The sequence below is a fragment of the Glycine soja genome, chromosome 19, assembly GCF_004193775.1.
Source record: "Glycine soja cultivar W05 chromosome 19, ASM419377v2, whole genome shotgun sequence".
Taxonomy (NCBI): domain Eukaryota; kingdom Viridiplantae; phylum Streptophyta; class Magnoliopsida; order Fabales; family Fabaceae; genus Glycine; species Glycine soja.
In genome coordinates this window covers 144,164-163,495 of record NC_041020.1, presented here as the reverse complement: position 1 = coordinate 163,495, position 19,332 = coordinate 144,164, and the positions used below count along the sequence as shown (strand labels likewise).

The 19,332-nt window shown below is 30.7% G+C and overlaps 1 protein-coding gene and 1 pseudogene across 1 annotated transcript; one reads left to right on the top strand and one right to left on the bottom strand.

The window, feature by feature from the left end:
- Positions 1-8,928: 8,928 nt before the first annotated feature.
- Positions 8,929-11,944, bottom strand: LOC114399218 (annotated as a pseudogene).
- Positions 11,945-15,483: 3,539 nt separating this feature from the next.
- On the top strand, positions 15,484-16,072 carry LOC114400721 (transcription factor RADIALIS-like). The gene has a single exon (XM_028363328.1). The coding sequence runs from the start codon at positions 15,526-15,528 to the stop codon at positions 15,766-15,768; it is 243 nt and encodes an 80-aa protein (XP_028219129.1). The 5' UTR covers positions 15,484-15,525; the 3' UTR covers positions 15,769-16,072.
- Positions 16,073-19,332: the final 3,260 nt, after the last annotated feature.

Below are 19,332 nucleotides of genomic sequence, written 5' to 3'. Positions count from 1 at the left end.
TTTAATTAATGATGACACAAGTTACATTTTAATTATAATCTAATTAATCATGATACATGTTAGTATAAGAATCAATTTGATTATTATCAATAAATATAATTTACATAATAATTAATTTTATTACATTTATAATAGCTTTTATCTAATTAAATCAATTTTAATTAAAAAGATAATTTATGTGATACTAACTACTATTAAAAAGGATAACTTGTATCTTAATTGATTTAATTTCAATTTTAAAAAAGTAATTTATATCACCATTAATTTGATTACTTTAAAAAAATAATTGATATCCATAACTAATTAAAAAATAAAAAAAAATTAGCATAACAAAAATGATATTTTGATGAGAAAAACACAAAGAAATCATATTTTTTTTCTGTATTTGATCAACACTTGACAATATAAATCATTTGAAAAATAAATGTATTCGTTGATCCTAACAGATTTATTACAAAGATCAATTTGGATTTGTTCTAAAATAGGATTCCTCCGCACGGTTAAAGGTCTATTGTCATAGAGCATAAAAGTGTATTTTGTTGATACTCATGGGTGAGGTGCAAATTATATAAGATTTTCTGATTATGGTAAGATATAATCACACCTTATCTTCATAAATCATAGAGATAAGATATAATTCGAGTAAGATATGATCAGATGCAATTAAGATATAGTAAGCAGATGATAAGATATTGTGACATACGATATGAAATCAAACCACATTGGTTTCTTGGTCACATTGAATTAGGTCACACAAATTAGGATTTTTCTCAACAATCATCAAAGTTGAATTTTGGAAAGAATAATGATGAATAATGAACATTTAAGAGGAGAGAGAAAGAAAGATAGCATGAAGTTTGTTATGATAATGAAAGTCGAAATCTTGAAGGTCTTTGATGTGTTGGTTGGGTGCAAAAATTGGGGGTTGCTTGAGTTTTCTTGGGTGTAGGTGATTTTCTCAAAACTATCAACATGAGAATGCATTTTTTAAAAGAGGATATTTTTGGGGAAAAAATTGAAAAAGGGTAGTGAATAAAAAAAAGAAGCAGAGTGAATATAGCAAGTGCCAAATATGGTTAGAGGAATTATATCTGAAGCGATTAATTAGACCTAAATTGATATCAACTCCTTAGAAAATGATGACTTCAACTCCATTAAGAACTATTGTTAAATTAAAAGACATTTATGTCTTAAAGACAAATCTAAACTCTTAATTATTTTAATTAGATGCAAATAAATATAAATAATAAAAGTTGTGTCTGATGTGCTATCAAATCATGATCTATATTTGTGCATTTGAAGATTTCAAACGATGTACTCATAAGATTATCTAATGTAGCATTTAAGTAGTGCGCTAAGACCTTCGTTAATACTTTGTCTAAGATTCTTTTATACAAAAAAAAAAATTCTCCTAAGATCTATCAAAGTTATATGAAGAACAAATGAAGTCCACAATTTGAAAGACGATGATTCTCATCAAAAGGTGCACACTGTTGTTACAGACTTTCTATGATGAAAGAAGTGACTTCTCTTTTGAAGTACAAGACACGTTATCCTATCAACATGGACTTTGCATGAAGAAAAGACGTGTATTTAATGCAAACATTAAATGCTCCTACAAACTCAAGACTTCAAACGAAGATTAGAGTGAAGAGTTCAATCGTTGTGAGATAATATATACTTGAAGATGAAGACTATATATAGAAGAAGCTTTGAAGAAACTTTAAGACAACAAACTATCTACACAAATTATTCTTTCATTCTTTCTTGTAAAACTTTATGTAAATTCTTGTAAAGATAGAAAGCTCTCAAAACATCTTGTATACCTTGAGAGAAAAGACTAAAAGTGTTGAGTGATATATTTGTCTATTAGACAATCATACTTTAGTCAATGAGTAAACTTCCAACAAATCTTGTTGGTTTGTTTAGAGCCAACAGTGGCTTGACAGGATAAAGAATATTGGTTTTAAGTCAAGCTTAAGGTAGAACTTGCAAGTGTAAAAACTAGAAGTGACAGTGAACAATACTTATAGCTTTGATAAGTTAGTGGGAACTTGATGGTTGCCAAGAATTGAACGTAGTCTCGGGGATAAATGTATTTTAGAGATTTATATTCATCAGACGATAAATGTATTTTTCAGTCTTAAAAAAAAGTTTTAAATTTCTAAAAACATAATTCAATATTCTTTCTTATGTTATTTGCTTCTACAACTACTTTTATGAATATTTTTTTTTTTTGGATTACATCCATTATCTCAAGTTTTGGATCAAACTTATCCATTGGCTCATATAGTTCATGGGAGAAAATCAGGTTATTTTATCCCTAGAGGATTAGTGGGGCGGACTGCTAGTTTTCAGATACGAGATATTCGCCTTAGTCACTATTGACGCATTTGTCCAATTAACATGTTAGAAGGAAGAATGTTAGACTTATTGGATCTCCAGCAATTCACGTGAGGATTGATAATTGGGGTCCATAGAAAGTCTACTTTATGAAATCTATGAGACAATAAAGAATATGCATGCTTTATTTATCACCAAGTAGAGATGAATACTATATGGTGAAAAAAGGAATTTTTTGGCACTTAATAAAGATACAAAAACATGTTTTCGTTGTGTAAGAGATGTGCCAAAAAATTACACAATAGAATCACGATTTTATTGTGTATTTTCTGGTACCCCTCTTACATAATGGAAACACGATTCCAATGTCTATTTGTCATGAAATTATGTTTCAGTAAAAAGGATATTTTTGGAATAACAAATTTTTTAAAGCACATGGTGGTGTGAATAAAAAAATGATGATGTGAGAATAACAACTCCCTTTAAAGGCATACGATCGCTCTCCTTCATCTATACTCGTGAGACAGGCCTCTCTCGGCCCACTCTATCCCTGCCTTGACCTTACACAATAATGCAAAGCCAACCCTTAATATATAATAAATAAAAATCCATTGAAATAATAAATAACTTTTAGTGCTGCTCCTCCTTTTCGTCCGTTTTTTTTTTTTGCTTGCTTGTTTCCTATATATATTTTTGTGTTTTGACTGAATCCGAATCAATTCTATTGACTTTTGGGTTGGTTGGTTCATGAGTTTTTATTATAAATTTATTGACTCGTTTATCTAATCCGTAAACTCGTTGTTTAATATTAAATAACTTATTTATATAAAATATATATAATATATATTTAAATTAAAAACAAATATTATTATACTTGGACTATTAGTCATAACACCTGTTAGTAGAGTCAACACGTTACACTTACACAAGTTCAATGATTGAATATTTCTATTAAATTCAAGTTATTTAGTTTTTCTTGTATTATTGCGAGGATTAAAAAAATTGAGGATAAGATGATTTGACGAAAAAGTTTAAAATAAATGTTATAACTTGCAATTAAAATTAATGTAATTAAGGGTGAGACACACGTTTTGAGTAAAATTATGATAGAGGTGAAGTCATGAAATTTTATTTATTTGCTTTTTGTTTTATCTTTTTTGTATTAGCTTTTTGGTGGGGAATTCAAGTATAGTTTAATAAACTTGTATCTTATAAAAATATTATATTTTAAAAAATAATAAATAAAATTTAATGTTTATCTCATTGATCCAATTCAAATAAATTATTTCATTAATTGGTTGATTTGTGTTGAGTATTACAATACAATTTCAAAAAATTGATTCAACCAAATGAGTTTGTTTGGATTAAGTCATGAATTTGATCAAACTCAATCCAATCCAATCCAATCCAATCCGTGAATATTCCTATCGAACAAAATTTAAAATATGACATCTTGTAATAGTTAAAAGGTTTAAAAGATTTCTTGATATTATTTTGGACATTATAAATTTCTTTTGAGTTTTCATGAAAATCTATATTTTGCGAAACACCTTAGACGTCACATATTACTAATTAATCTCTATCTTTCCAAATTAAATTAAAAATAAAGGTTTAGTGACAACTATTTTAAATGTATTTTTAATTAGTTATCATGAAAGCTCTTATGTTTTGAGAAGCCTGAATTCTTATATTTATTAAGAAAGATAATTCTTACTTGAAAAATAATAAATCTTGTTTTTTCATAGCATCAAATAATAATAATAATTAAAATTCTTTAATGCATAAATGCTTTTTACCAAAAAAATTTACATAATTCTAAGCATTAAGAGATATGTAGAAGCAATGAACAACCCTTGTTGAGCTAAAAACAATATTTCCATAAACATTTTTTATTTTAATAATATATATTGCCAATAAAATAATAAATAAATAAAATGTTTAAGAATTTTTTTCTTTTGATGGATAAAATAAATATTTTTAAAAGGCTTAAATATTTTTTTATCTCTAATATATACCCAAATTTTATGTTTGCTCTAATAAATTTTTCTTTCACATTTTTCCTTGATATTTAAAAAATTTTGTTATAAATCTTTATTTTCAGTTAAGTGATAAAGTATCTACTAATTATTTTAAAAGACAAGTTGTGACGGTTTTGAAACTATCACTAGTCATCTAAAGAATTAAATTTAGAATCAAATAAAGCAATCAAAACACACATGCAAAAAGAGGCCACCTTCGCTCCTGGTAGAGTTGGCCACACACTTTTGGAATGCACTAAGGCCATCACCAAATTCACCAGCTCTTGATTGGTTATGTGTTTCCATTTGGGTTTGCTTTTAGTTTCAAAATGAATACCAGTGGGTTTTCTAAGCAAATACCAACGGCTTTTTTTGTCAGAAATTATATTATAAAGTATTTAATAGATATGTCATCACTTAACTAATAGTATGAACTTAGAACTTTTTAAATATAATGGAGCAAATGCAAAAGAAAATTTATTAGAAAACAAACGCAAAATTAAAAAATATATTTGGAATAAAAAACTTTTTAAAATAATCTAAATTTATACATATAATCAAAGATTACCATTTTAGGATGGATATTGTAAGATATTAACACACTTCCTATTCATGAAACCAAAATTTGATTTTAAAGACTATCTTTTCAGAAAGATTTTTCTAAAAATAAATTTTAGTCCCTCGAATTTTAGGGGGCATGGGGATTGTAATTCTTTCAACTTCTAGAGGTATAATGACAGATCGAGAGGCTCGATTAGAAAGAATTGGCGGAGAAGTTTTATGTTATATATGGTAATCTTTCTAACACCCGAATTATATGAGAAACTTCGATCCATTTTTGGTAAAAAAAAAAAGAAAGAGAAAACGCAAGTTTCTAATAGAACTTCCCCCTTTATGTATATTTGTGAATGTGATAAGGGATTTAACTGGAATTAAAAAAAGGGGGGATTCACGAAGATTTAATTACTACATTTCTCTTTGTTGTTATGTATTGTTTTGAGTGGTATTGGATTCGATCATCTTAAGCATAATCTTATATTTCAATCTAATGGATGAAAAAATGTGATTGAAAAAATATACTTCACAAAAAATAATTAATTTACCCTAAATTCCTTTAGTTTGAAACTACCATGACTGGTTGACCCTACAGTCGCGAGATGCTTAGAGCCATAGACTATTATACAAAAAAGAAAAAAAAAATCATCATAACAGATTAATTGATCCATAGACCACGCAAGTGTTTTTCAAGGAAAAAGAGTAAAACCAAGGGATCAAGAACTGAAATACACAACAAATTTATTGAGTGAATTTCTTCAACATATATATATATATATATATAATTTCCAGCCAACAGTAGGGGGAGTTTATTACATATATATGAAGTAAAAAGTGACTAACAAGTTGGGAAGGGAACCCCACAAGAGCTAGCAACCCTTCTGGAACCAGGAGAGTTGACATATGGCCTCAGACTAGGGTTTTTGAGGTAACCACAGAGGCATGGCCTTTGTTCCCTCACCTTCTGGCAACAAGTTGTCGATGGTGGTGAAGAGGACGTGATTGCCCCCAAACAGGGACTCAACTCCACAGGGCTACAAGTCACAGCCTCTGCCATGGGACTCATCTCCACCAGAAAAAGTGCTGCCATCACCACTATTGCAAACCCACACACCTTCTTCATCATATGCATGCTTTCTTGATTTTATTTAATTCTCTACTGAGTGCCATTTTCTATGTGCTCAAACTATGCTTTTATATACAAACAATTCAAACACGGTCTGTGGGGTGGACTCAAATCTAATTAACATCTAAGGTCCCACTTGTTGTGCTAAAACATAATGACAATAAGTGATAAAACCCTGGCTGTGTTCACACTCAATCTTTGCTGAAATGGTAATACGGAAAGGTCTTTTTCTTCTTTTTTCTAGGGTCATATTATTGGTGTCATCCAATCCACAAGCTCATAGATTAATTCCACTCACCTTACCTGATTATCGTTGATTTAAGGAAATTTTGTATTCTTTGAGAATCAAATACTATTCTTCCACTAAATAAATAGTTCTTATTTGTATGAATGGAAGAGTTTTATCCTATTGATTCAATCCTATGAAAAGTCTAAAGTCTAAAAACACACAATTTTGGTCTTATATATTGTTACTAGTCATTCTTAATTTATTGTTAAAGACAATCCGTGTGGAAGGAAGCAAGAACGAAAATATTAGCCTGACATTTATTAGAGTTCATTGTCTAGTTGGGAAAACTTTCTAACTCAGCTTCTTATTGTTATAATTTAGTACTTGTGGTTTCTTGTTGGACAACACATGATTCTGTAAATGATAATAAACTAACTTTATAGTTAATACAGAGTATCGTAAAAAAATGAAATACTGTATTATAGTATGGGGTAGGAAAAAGAGCATAGACCGAATCCAAGTTACTCGGTTAATTCGACTTTACTTTCTTAGCAAGTGGGTTCAACATTAACAAACTATAGAGAAATTTTGGTTTCTATAATTTTGATATAGGATTGCTATTTTGTACGATTTTTTTTTTGGAAGTATGGTTAAAAAAACAAATAAAATTAAACTTAAGAGAACAAAATTACAAATGGGCTATTTTATACGCTAACTTGACCCAAACTTTTTTTCCCCTTATAGGTTAACTCATTCTTTTCCCCCTTCTGTTTCCAATTTAATAATTTGTCATTTTGGTATCTACAATGAAAGTAGAAAAGAAAAATGAAAATGATTGGGAATTAACAATGATCGATCGATGAGACCTCAACACTCATTCTAGCTTTCTTTAGATACAACGGGAGTGGCATGGCAAACGGTATGTCCGTATGTAATTTCCCCATTAAAGGAATTTCAAATTACACATTAAAAAATAGAAAAAAGAAAGATTTCGATGATATAGGTATAGTTATGGCGTCAATTTGGGAGTGATTAGGTGATAAAACACTAATGAAACACAGTCAGTTGCGTGTAGCTCATCTTCATCAATAGTCAAATTATGTTGTAATCTTTCTTTATGCATGCAGTAACGCCAAAGAAAATACCCTCTTATTGCTATGACGTGGTGGAAGAATAGGTTGGTGAGGCATATAAGTTTGGAAAAATATACTTAAGAGAGATAAAAAAAAAGGGAAAAGAGATAAATACTTAATATTGATAAATGAATAATGTGATGTGAAAAAAAATATATAATGTGGATAGGATGTTAGTTATTTTAGACTGTCCAAAAATTAGGATTCTGTGAGTGTTAATAATGTAGTGTTCATGCAAAGGCTCCCACCTAGAACTTGGACATCCTAGAAAACCTCTTCGTGGGATGACATTGTAAGACACTTGACCTAACAACGTTAATTTGAAGTTTAAACTTCAAGGAGTACTCCGTTTAGAATTTTGGCTTGAGAAACCATTATACGGTTTAGAATTATCATGCATCTATAATCTTGACTAATTTTTGTGTGAAACTTAATTGGTTTTTTTTTTAATTTATAAGAATGAAACAATAAAACTCAGTTATGTATATATATATATATATATATGAAATTAAGAAAAATAAATAAATATAACTAATATACTTTTTTTTATAGAAATTTAACCAATATACTTAAACAATGTAAAATTAAGTATTTTTATTTATATTTGAGCTTAGAAGGAGTACAATACAACTCGTGGTACAGTAAACGACTGAACTACTTGTTATTGTGGAGATTAATTAATATCTCTATGGATACTTGCAAGGAACCCACAAAAGCTAGTAACTGAACTACTTGTTATTGTGGAGATTAATTAATATTTCTATGGATACTTGCAAGGAACCCACAAAAGCTAGTGATCCTTATAGTAGTTATTACTCAAAGGACCAATCCACTCTTACTCAATTGTTGTTGCACTGAAGTTATTTAGAAATGAAATATCGTGCCGATCGGCAAATGGCAATTGGGTCATCTATCAACTTGATTAGTTGATTCCATTCCACTGAAGGAAGATTAAGTGCCTCTTTACTTTTCCCTTACAAACCACATTTGTTTTTGGATCAACACGATAAAATTAACAGCAGATTGTGTGTGGCACGTACAAATAACAGATCATGTTGAATGCCAGCTAAATTTTTTTGTGCTGATTGTCATCAAACTCCGTTTGAAAATACTCTTACAAACTCATTCTTTTTTTAATGTTAGAAGAATAACAGGTTTTTTTTTTTATAATTTAATTTAACTATATGAACTTGTAGAGTTGGGAAAGCTTTCTAGCTATCCCAGCTTATTGTTGTGGGGGATTTTACAGTTTTAGACTTTAGCTTGTGTGTGTATGAACTAAAACACTTACCCAAACCTTTTTCCTTATGAATTAAGTCGCTCCTTTTTCTCTTTTCCTTTAATAACTAATTTGGTAATTTGTCAATTTGTATGAACAGTTGAACATTATAAAAAATGAATTGAACATAATAATTCAGTTTCATGGTTTGAACGTCAAAAGTAATATGTACGTGCATGATAAATTGATAATTTGTAACTACGCTGAAGCTATATCCAAACTGTCAAAAGTTGTAACTTCCATCATAATACAAAACAGGATAGTAGTATTTCACTAGTAAACCCAATTCCACTTGTGCTCATGTATAAATATGTAAATGCAAAGAGTTTTATATAATATTAAGAGTCGATAGTCAGTTGGGTGTCACTACAGAAAATGAGGGTGAAAAATTCATAGATGAGTTTTTATATGAAAAATTATATTCAAAACTAATTCTTGAAATTTTCACCCTCAAATTTATAAGAATACCAAACTGACTCTTAAATTCTCCCCCGTCCAACACTCCAAGTCATACATTGGTTGCAGCAAAACAAAAGACAAGCTAATGATAAAACCATGTGATCTGTAAGCAGCCTACTCAATTTTTCAGATGTAACAACTATGCATCAATATCTGTAACATTATATGATTACTTGATTAGTAAAACATCTCATCTATGTTTCACCTCTTGTGATGAGCATGATGCCAAGGATTTGAGATGAAAAGCAATTATAGACTGCATCATGGTGTTCTGGCAAGATTTGTCCCAGCTTCTCACAAACATATACCATCAAGATGAGAGATACTGTAACCTGTGACAAGCTAATTGTTGAATTTTTAGAACTATACAGCCTCTAAATTTGAAGAACCTGACAGTGAACTATGTGACTTTTGAGTCGGTTTCTCCCAGCAAGACTAGACCACAGATTTGTGACCAAGGTCTTGAACTGTCCTTTCCCAGCAATAGTTTCCCAAAACAGTTCAGGAGATGATCCTTTCAAATCTTCAAGTTTTGAAACATCAACCAGAGAAATGCTCATATTATTACGGATGATACAGAGTTTCCCATTCAGGGGGACAAGAGCAGCATCCTCCAAAGCCCGTGAGCTCCCCGAATGCATTTTACTGTCAATATGCTTGCTCCATGAATCAGCAACCTCATCATAAACCCGAATCTTGCAGCCGTCCTTGCAGTCTAAGGCATAGAGCTTTTCATTTAGGGTACAGCTAGGGTTCCTCCAGCCAGAAACCATTCCATCATAAATAGGGTACCGGTTATCGTTCTCTGGCTGGTAGACCTCACTCAGAACCTGCCGATGAGAACCGAGTCCCTTCAGGAACCACTTCCCATCATAGACAACTCCTATGAAAGGCACCATTGCAGTGCTCATATCTGAAATAAATGACCATCTATTCTTGTTGGGATCATACACTTCAGCTGATCTCAAGGACCGGTGCACACCCTCATTCTCCCCACCAGCCACATACAGACAATTGTTTATGACACAGGAGCTAAAGAAGTGCCGCCTACGAAGCATATCTGGGGCACAGTGCCATTTATTTGTCCTAGCACTATAAAATATGACACGTCTCATGGATCCCTTTAGTGTGTCCTCCCCTCCAAACAGGTACAGGTGACAGCCATTGAGAACAGCACAGCCAAAACCAAGAGCTCCAGAATATTCCTTAGGAACAGGTGGCAGGGGCTGCCATAGATGGTACACAGGATCAAAGGCATGCCATGATATTTTTCCATCTTGGTCCCTCTTAATGACATATATCCACTCTTCTGCGACTCCAAGACTCTTGCGGAGAGAGTATAAGAAGTTACCAACCAAAAGACATTATCATCTTTTGCAGACTAGCCAAAGTTTACGGTGTTCAACTCGTGTGACTTGGATTAGCCAAGCAATAGCCAGATCATCAGGGAGTCCTGGAAGTAGAGGGGATTGATTACGGCTTCTGTCACCATGTGCCGACTTTGTTTCTAGTTGGGTGAATGGATGGTTTAATGTCAGGTTGAAGACAGAACTTTGTTCCAGGGACATAGTTCTTTGCTCCAGCAACGGTTTTTAGACCTGTATCTACTCTGCATAAACACGCAGTTGTATCAACCTGCACAAACACATTTGAAACAGAAAATTTGTTTATCTACACTTTTAATTAAAATGAAAGCACATCCTTTTTTTTTCCGGTAGTACGTGAAGTTATGATCCATGGACTCAAACACGAGACATTGATGTCCCACAGCAATATAATACATATAATACTTGAGATGCAACAGATGGAGCACCTTGTTTACTAACAAAATAAACATTAATTAGTGAGAGCAGTCTTTCAGTTTCAGATAAAGTCGTATATACATAAGCTAATCACCAATTTATAAATCATGAAAAAATAATTTACAATAAGCTTTATGACATTTTGATGAATATTGAACTGCATGAGTTGGCACGCACAATATGATAAAGCATTTGAAGGTCTTATGTAATGTGACCTACATCAAGTTCGTCCTAGGAAATAAATCATAGTACACAGACCTCAAGCCTCAAACGATTGGTCCATGTTAGAAGACTAGTTCAGTGTCCAACAATCCCCAAAATTCAGGATGAATAACATGCTTAACATTTTAGGAAATACTGAGAATTTGGCAGTTAGATTATTCAAAATATTGTCCTAATCTAAACACCGGGATTACAACATTTAATTTGTAAGCATTTGTCATCTATAATGCCCCCAAAGCCAGTAGCAACATTTCAGTACTAACCTAGCATTGGGTTTACCACTTGACCTCATAATCTAAACATGAAAAGGCATATATTATAAACTAGTAAAAGGAAAAACGGGACATAATAAGCTAATTACCAATGGAGGTTGAATAACTCTGTCCATCAAATTCAGCTCTTCCGACAAAGATAACCAGTACCACCAAAAATCGAGTCTTTTATTATCTCTCAAACGCCATAACCCCCTTTTTCTTCTTCCTCGTTAAGGAAAATTGAAACTTGAGAAGGAAATGAATCAGAAAGCGTGATGAAGGAGGAGACCCATGTGGAATATGAGAAGCTCCAAATAAAAAATTGCCAAAAATACAGTCAAATCAAATTGGGGGCAAAGGGGGAAGCATTGAAAGAGGTAAAGAGACAGCCTTTCTCCTTTCTTTGGTTCTGTTCTTACCATCAAACTTCTCAGTGGAGTTTAGAGCCCATCACCTCAACTCAACTCAACGGCACAACCTCCAAGCATAGAAATTGAAAAAAAAATTGTATTTTATTTTGATCCATACTAATTGCTACACTCTAAATCAAACACATAGTCACATATAAAGATTTACAACAAAATAACATGGATCCAGCATAAAAAAAAACTCTTAATTGTATTTTTTTACCTTCAAGTTTTTTAATTTTTGATGAATTTTACTTCAATAAATTAATTTAACTTATTTTACTCTTAATTTTTAAAAAATTTACGAATTTTATTTTCCGTTACTTTAACTTAACATAATTATATTTTTTATTCCAATATTTTTTTTGGTAATTTTTTCATCCAACTTTTTTATTTTTTTAGCAAATTTTACTTCAATTTTTTTTATAAATTTTATCCTAATTTTTAAGTTTATTAATAAATAAATGATATAAGGTAAAATTCACAAACTTTTATTTTATTTCAAGCTTTGCTATTGCCGTTCTTGACACTTGAACACTTGAACCAGTCAACTTCATCCTAAATACAAGTTGTTACTTGACATTAAAATTTAGTTATCATCAAAAGTGTAGTAAAAGTTAAATGTTAAGATACTAAATGAAACTATATATTCATCTAACAAAATGGAACTACATATTTTCCCTTGGTAGGATGATGTCTCATCACAAAGTTTTGAGAACTAAACAAATTATGTGGCTTAGAACTTACAAGGCTTTGGATGAAGGAAGAGCTCAAGGCATTTACATTTTGAAAAACTCCTGCATGATAGATAAAAAGGGATGGAAACATTTTTTTCATATAATTGTTGCTTTAACATCTAGCTCGTTTTCTAAGAACTTGTGCATGATAGATGAGTTTAATTATCTAGAAGATAAACTTGGTAAACATTTTAATGTCAACTAGTTTGATCAAAAACAAATATTCCTTCATGAAATATCTCTCTGCTTTTTGCAGCTGCTTTTGTTTTGGACCAACCTACACATACTCGATTCGTCTACTTGTCCCATTTGAAGCCGATTCCTGGTTCCGTGCTCTGTAACGACGATTCACGCAGAAAAGAAATGTTTTAGAGTGTAAATATATTTTAGTTAGTTTTTAGTTTTTTTATTAATTGAAAAATTTATATAATTATTTGATAAATAAATGTTTTTAGTAATTTTTAGTGTTTTTATAAAATATTAGTTTTTATCTTTTACTTTTTATATTTACTCATTATTTTTTTGTTCTTGAATAGTTATCATATTTCTTTTTTGATCTTTTTTATTTTAAGGTAAGTTTTTATTATTTTTACCTATTTTTACATATGATAGGGTTTTTTTATTTTTATCTTTTTATTATATTTTTTAATCTAAATTTTTTGATTCAAACTCAAATATTATTTGAATAATTCAATTTTAACTTTGACATATTTATATTTTTTATTATAAATGATATTGATAATGATATTCTCTTCTTTCTATATTAATAAGTTTAAAATTAATTTGATACTAAAGTTATAAATACTATAAAAAATATTTTTTTATCAAGAAAATCAAACTAAAATTTGTATAAAAACATTACATAAATATGTTTATTTATATAATTTTATATTTTTCAACTATTTTAACAAATAATTTTATTAAATACTTATAATTTAATAAAATTATTTTTCAACTTCAAGTTATAATTTTCAACTAACAATTAACTTTTTAATTTTTATACAACTTTTTTAGTTAATTTTATCTGACATAATCTTAATCTTATTTAAAACTCCTATATTGATACACTTACGGGTTTAAATTAAGGATCAAGTTATCAACAATCAACTAAGTTATTATTTAAGTATAACTACTCTTTAATAAACTAGGGTCAACCATAATCCAGCCTTATTTGGTACTTATTGGTATAGTCAAGTCAAAGACACTAAAAAAAGGATCTTCCAATAAAGGTGGAAGAATCCGTATACAATATTAATTGTACTACCAAGGACCAGGTATATAGCTACAACTTACAAAGGTCTTGGAATAATGAACATTAATACTCATTATTATTCCCTTATCATCACAACAATATTATAAAAAATTTAATACAATCTAGACATTATGTATATTCAAATTAAATTTCCCAATATATCAGTCATCGTAAGAGGTGAAGAACCCAGAGAAATTGTCTTTATACAGCAATTTTGTACATTTTTTGTATAATAAAGAGAGAAATAGGGAATAAAATGATGCTAACGAAAATTAAATATAGAGAAAATATAGTATTATAAAATAATGTAACAGAAAAATCTTTTGTCTAATACTATTTTTTTCTCTATACTATAACTCCCTGGCTATATATTCATTAGTTTCCACTTTTTTTTTTTTTGAATTAATGAAGGAGTATATATATTGAGGTCTACTTGCAAGATATTAGCTAAAGACAGTCCCAATAGGGCTAGCCAATTTCTCCAAGTTGCTATTCTAAAGCCATGATTTCACACCACCCCCTTTGATGCTTGATCTTGTAATATTTGAGTTGGCTTCATTCCAAATATACATATATTAGTTTTAAACTGTCCTTTTCTAACTAAAATCTAAAGGAATATCAGGAATGCATTTTGTGAAAAAGCATAGATCCAGAATATATAAACTAGTTGTTGCCTATTCATAAGGAGACTATGCTAATCATATGGAGGAAAAGATAAGGATGCTACGTCATGATTCCAACAAGTCACACCCTTTGTAAGTATAACCTGCAACTGCTAGGGGTGCCTAATGACTAAAAGAAAAGGAACTCTACAAAGGATAAATCTTGGAAAATAATTAAGAATGGTGTTGCTCAACTCAAATTAAAGAAAGCAGTTAGTGTTGACCTTGGCCATATAATTTTTATTTTTTTTATTAAAATATAGCGTAGAAACTATAATTTATAGCCATGTGTGGGATTCGACAGGTAAGTTTGATGAGGAATCGGGATATATATATAGAACAAGACAAGAAGATATATATCACAGTGTGGCAAGGTATGACTAATGTGCAATAGAGGGATAAAACTGCATGATGAGGTACACTTCTGAATGCCATCGATCTAATGGTCCAGACTTTAGAGTTGTGGCCACAATTTCTTTTTTAGAGTACGTTAAGGAGAAAACATTTTTTAGGGTTAAGTTAATGCAAGATTTTTTTTATAGAAACCATCCAGATTCGAGTATATGAATATGATGCACCCATGAGAAGTGCTACTTGCATATTGGAAGCTCCACTACAAGCAAATGAAAATGTTAACGGTAAACAACACATTATATATGTTAAATTATGAGCGCTGGTGATCGATAATATATTTATTACTTAAAAATTACAAAATTATGAGTGACACATTGAATAAGAAGTAGAACTAATAAATTTTAATTCATAATAGAGTGTGTTCATGAGAATTAATTTTTACATTCATTCACCAATCTATCAAAACTCATGTAATTAGTACAAGATTGGGCGTTAGAAAAAGTAATTAAATTTTGAATTTGATACACCCTTGCAAGTAAAGAATGGAGAATTTTTTTTATTCTGATGAATTGACTGATTCTCTATTTGGCACTCTACTGTGCTTATAAAAGGAGAAGGAAACTGCCACCATGTATCTTCAATTCAATTTTTTGCCTTCTCAGTCTCATTAATTAGTTCAATATATATATATATATGATGTCTTCTTCCTCTAGTACTAGTAGATGGACGGTTCAGGAAAACAAAGCGTTTGAAAGAGCTCTAGCAGTTTATGACAAGGACACTCCAAACCGGTGGTGCAACATTGCAAGGGCTGTTGGTGGAAAAACTCCAGAGGAAGTGAGGAGGCACTATGATCGTCTTGTGGAGGACATTAGGCGTATTGAGTCTGGCCAAGTTCCCTTTCCAATTTACAGGAACCTCCAAGATGGGGCATGATAGATATCTCTCTCTCTCTCTCTCTCTTTCCTCCACTCATATCCAAAATCATCAATCACTACCTACAACAATACTATATATATATACCCTTTATATAATATTCTTAAAACTTTTGCCGTAAGTTATTTAATCAAGGCAAAAAGAAAAAGAATGTGAATTTATCACAGTGTATGTCTATGTATTTTTATTACCTTGAAATAATAGTAATGTGGAAATGGGTACTGTACGATAGATAATATTGCATGCATGTGGTTGTATTTATCAAAGTTAATTGCCATGTACTGATAAAACATAATGTTGTAAGTATCAGCGGCACAGTGCTTTTGCTTTACGAATCCTATTTCTTTATATATATAAAAAGTAAGAATGGAAGACAATAATTTATAATAACACTTATCTTACTAACTGATCAATAGACTCGGTTAGTTACAAATTGTATTTCTAATATGCGATTTAGTAGACAAATCAGTTATATAAACACGCGAACCCAAATTAATTAGAAAATTAATCTTTCTACTGGGCGTTTGCAGTCGTGGATTTTTTTAAAAGATTTGCAATCATGGATTATGTCAGAAATTTACCGTAAAAGTACTAGTTTGTATTTTCACATTATGGCTACATTTTTTTCAAGGTACCTCTCAAATCATAGCTTAGTCCCTCGAATTACAGATTTACAGATATTTATTCAACTGACTCCCAATAAATTAATAATTATATCAATTATATATCAGTTATTTAACAAATAATTTTATCAAACATGTGGAATCCAACAAACCAATTTTAATAGTTTTCAGTCCCAACTAATTTTGCAGGATATATTTAAATAAACTTTAAGTACTTTTAAGAGAGAAAAATAAGAAAAAAAATTAATTTTCACTTATAGAAAAACTTATTTTATTTTATTTCATTCTCTTAAAAGTGTTTACATATAAGTTTATCTAAACATGTCCTTAACTATATTTTGACAAATATAATCCTAAGTTTATCTTCATCTTTTTAGGAAAGTTAAATCTATTGATGTTTTTTTTAGCACCAAGAATATCTTTCCATTCCATTGATAGTCGACTAACAACATATTAGGATAACCATTACAAAAATATATTTAAGACAAAAGTAATTTTGTTAATAAATCAATATCTTTACGTATATATATTTATTCTCCTTTTATTCCATGAATTTACATTCACAATATTTTAAATGACAAACCAAACATGTACTGATTCCTTCAAAAGCAAACTTTATTGACATTTCCAGCTCTTATAGCAAAACAATCACTATAAAAAGATTGAATTGTTTCCCAAAACAGAACAAAAAAGAAATCTTGCCTATTTGGGAAATAATTCTACTTGTTAAAAAAATTTGAAAAATGCATCTTATTGGTTGTGAATTTCGTCTTGGGATTTTCCCTTGGTCCTAAGTATGTAGGTGAAATGTCCCAGCATGATGCGCCTTAATCTAGTGTCCTCTGGTTGTGGTTGTGATGTAGCCTTGGGGGATACAACTCTCTCTGGCTGCTGTGCTTCTGTGCTTCTGTGCTGTCTCTCTTTCCAAGCAAGCCACCATCACCAAAGAAGTTGCTCACTGATGATACAAGCCCAAGATGAGAACCCATCGACTTGCTTGCACCACCACCACTAACACTTGCCCCAGATCTTTCCTTTATAATAATTTCAATGGCTTCTTTTTGTGTGCTGGATCCAGTGCATCCGAATCTTTTAACAGGTTCTGTGTAGCTGGCAGGAGGTAATCCCGAACACTATTTGCAGGAAGATTTATAACACACACATATATATACTCAAAATAAGAAATGAGATAGGAAAGACAGAGTAAATACTCAAATTTATCCACAAAAGTGTGATGATCTGACAAATTGATATCTAAAATAAAAAGTACAAATTGATTACATGATTAAGTTGTAAAGTTTATCAATCAATTTATCATTAAATTATTTGCATGATTAAGAAGGAAGGAACCAGCAGAAGCAACGTAGAGTTGAGATTTGAGTTTGGCGAGACGAAGTTGGTAATCGGTGATGGACAGCTTGTGTTCGGAATCGTTTTTGAGTTGGAGAAGAGTTTGTGGATCAGACAAGTACTCTTGGAGGCGAATGGCCTGGTCGTGGCGACCATCGTCGAGAAGCTCCACGCAGTTGCACAGCGAAGAACGCTCCACCTCCATCTTCTCTATTCACTCTCTTTCTTACACTTTTGTTTTCTCTTTTTTTCATTTTCGTTGATACCTCAGATTAGGGTCATAATCATAACGTTTATTAGGACAGTTACTAAGGCACCCCATTTTTTGCTTGGTACACCTCCTATATTTGTAAAGTCTTCATCTTATCCTTCTCACCTCACTCAATCTCTTCTCTCCATCGCTGAACAAAGCATGTCCTATGAGAGCATGGAGGCGGTTGATCGTCAACTTGGGTCAGGGATAGTGTTGAAGCAAGAAGTGATGTGTATTGCCGATTGAATAATCTAATAAGAATTAGGATCAAATTAAAGTATATAGGTGATACACATAAATACATTACAAATTACTCAATTTGTAACTATACTATGGTGGTGTGACACATGATGTGTTTAAAATGACATGATGATTCATGGATTATAATGATGCATGTGGCGGTAATGAATTGTTGGGTGGGGGCATGGTGGTGGATTTGGTGTGATGTGGGGGCATTCAATGTGGCAATGGTGGTGTTTGGGTGTGGGGGTGGTGTTAGGTGGAGGTGAATGTTTGGGAGAGAGATAACTAGAGTTTTGCTTAGGAGAAGAAGAATAAAAAAAAGATATTAATACAAAATTTGAAGTTGCATTAAGTAATTAAGTAATTGCTCCTTTTTAGTTTCAACTTCTTCTCTTTTATCCTACAAATAAAAAATATAATAATTTTACCCTTTGTCTCAACGAAATTATTAGGACAATATAAACTATTAAAATACCCAATTAGTTTAAATAGAATCTGAAAAATATAGTACTATCGTGTCCTAACATTTCATTTAAACAAAAGGTAAAATAGTAATATTTTCTATTTTTTTCCCAGTGTAGGATAAAAGAGATGTCACTTTCAATATTTTAATTTATTTTTAATAACTAATCATCTTAAAAATTGAAATAATAAAATGTTAAATGAATATTTATTTATCTATACATTTTATATCATACCAAATTTTAACAGCAAGTATTTGCGGATCGGAGTTTTTTCCACTCCTATATATAAAAAAAAACTTTTATATCAAGGATTTATATTATAGATTCTGTCTGTTATTGTTTTAAATGTATTTTTAGTATTCGGAAATCACATATTGGCACAAAAAAGAAAAGGCAAAAACCTTAAACTAAAATCGTGGCTTGTCTTTTTGTTACAATTTATTGTTTGTATTGATACTTAACAACTGACTAACGACAAACATTCATTTTTATTCATGGTGAATCAGTACTGTTCTTTTTTTTTTTCCTTAACTGAATAGCAATGCTGTTATTATTTTCCTGAAGACAAAGTTTTAAATTGCGATCATAGTTATCAAATTTGAGAAATTTTAGGAATAAAAAGGATTGATGC

What these genes read in the sequence shown, in the direction of transcription:
- LOC114400721 (XM_028363328.1), top strand. Translation starts at nt 15,526, where the DNA reads ATGATGTCTTCTTCCTCTAGTACTAGTAGATGGACGGTTCAGGAAAAC.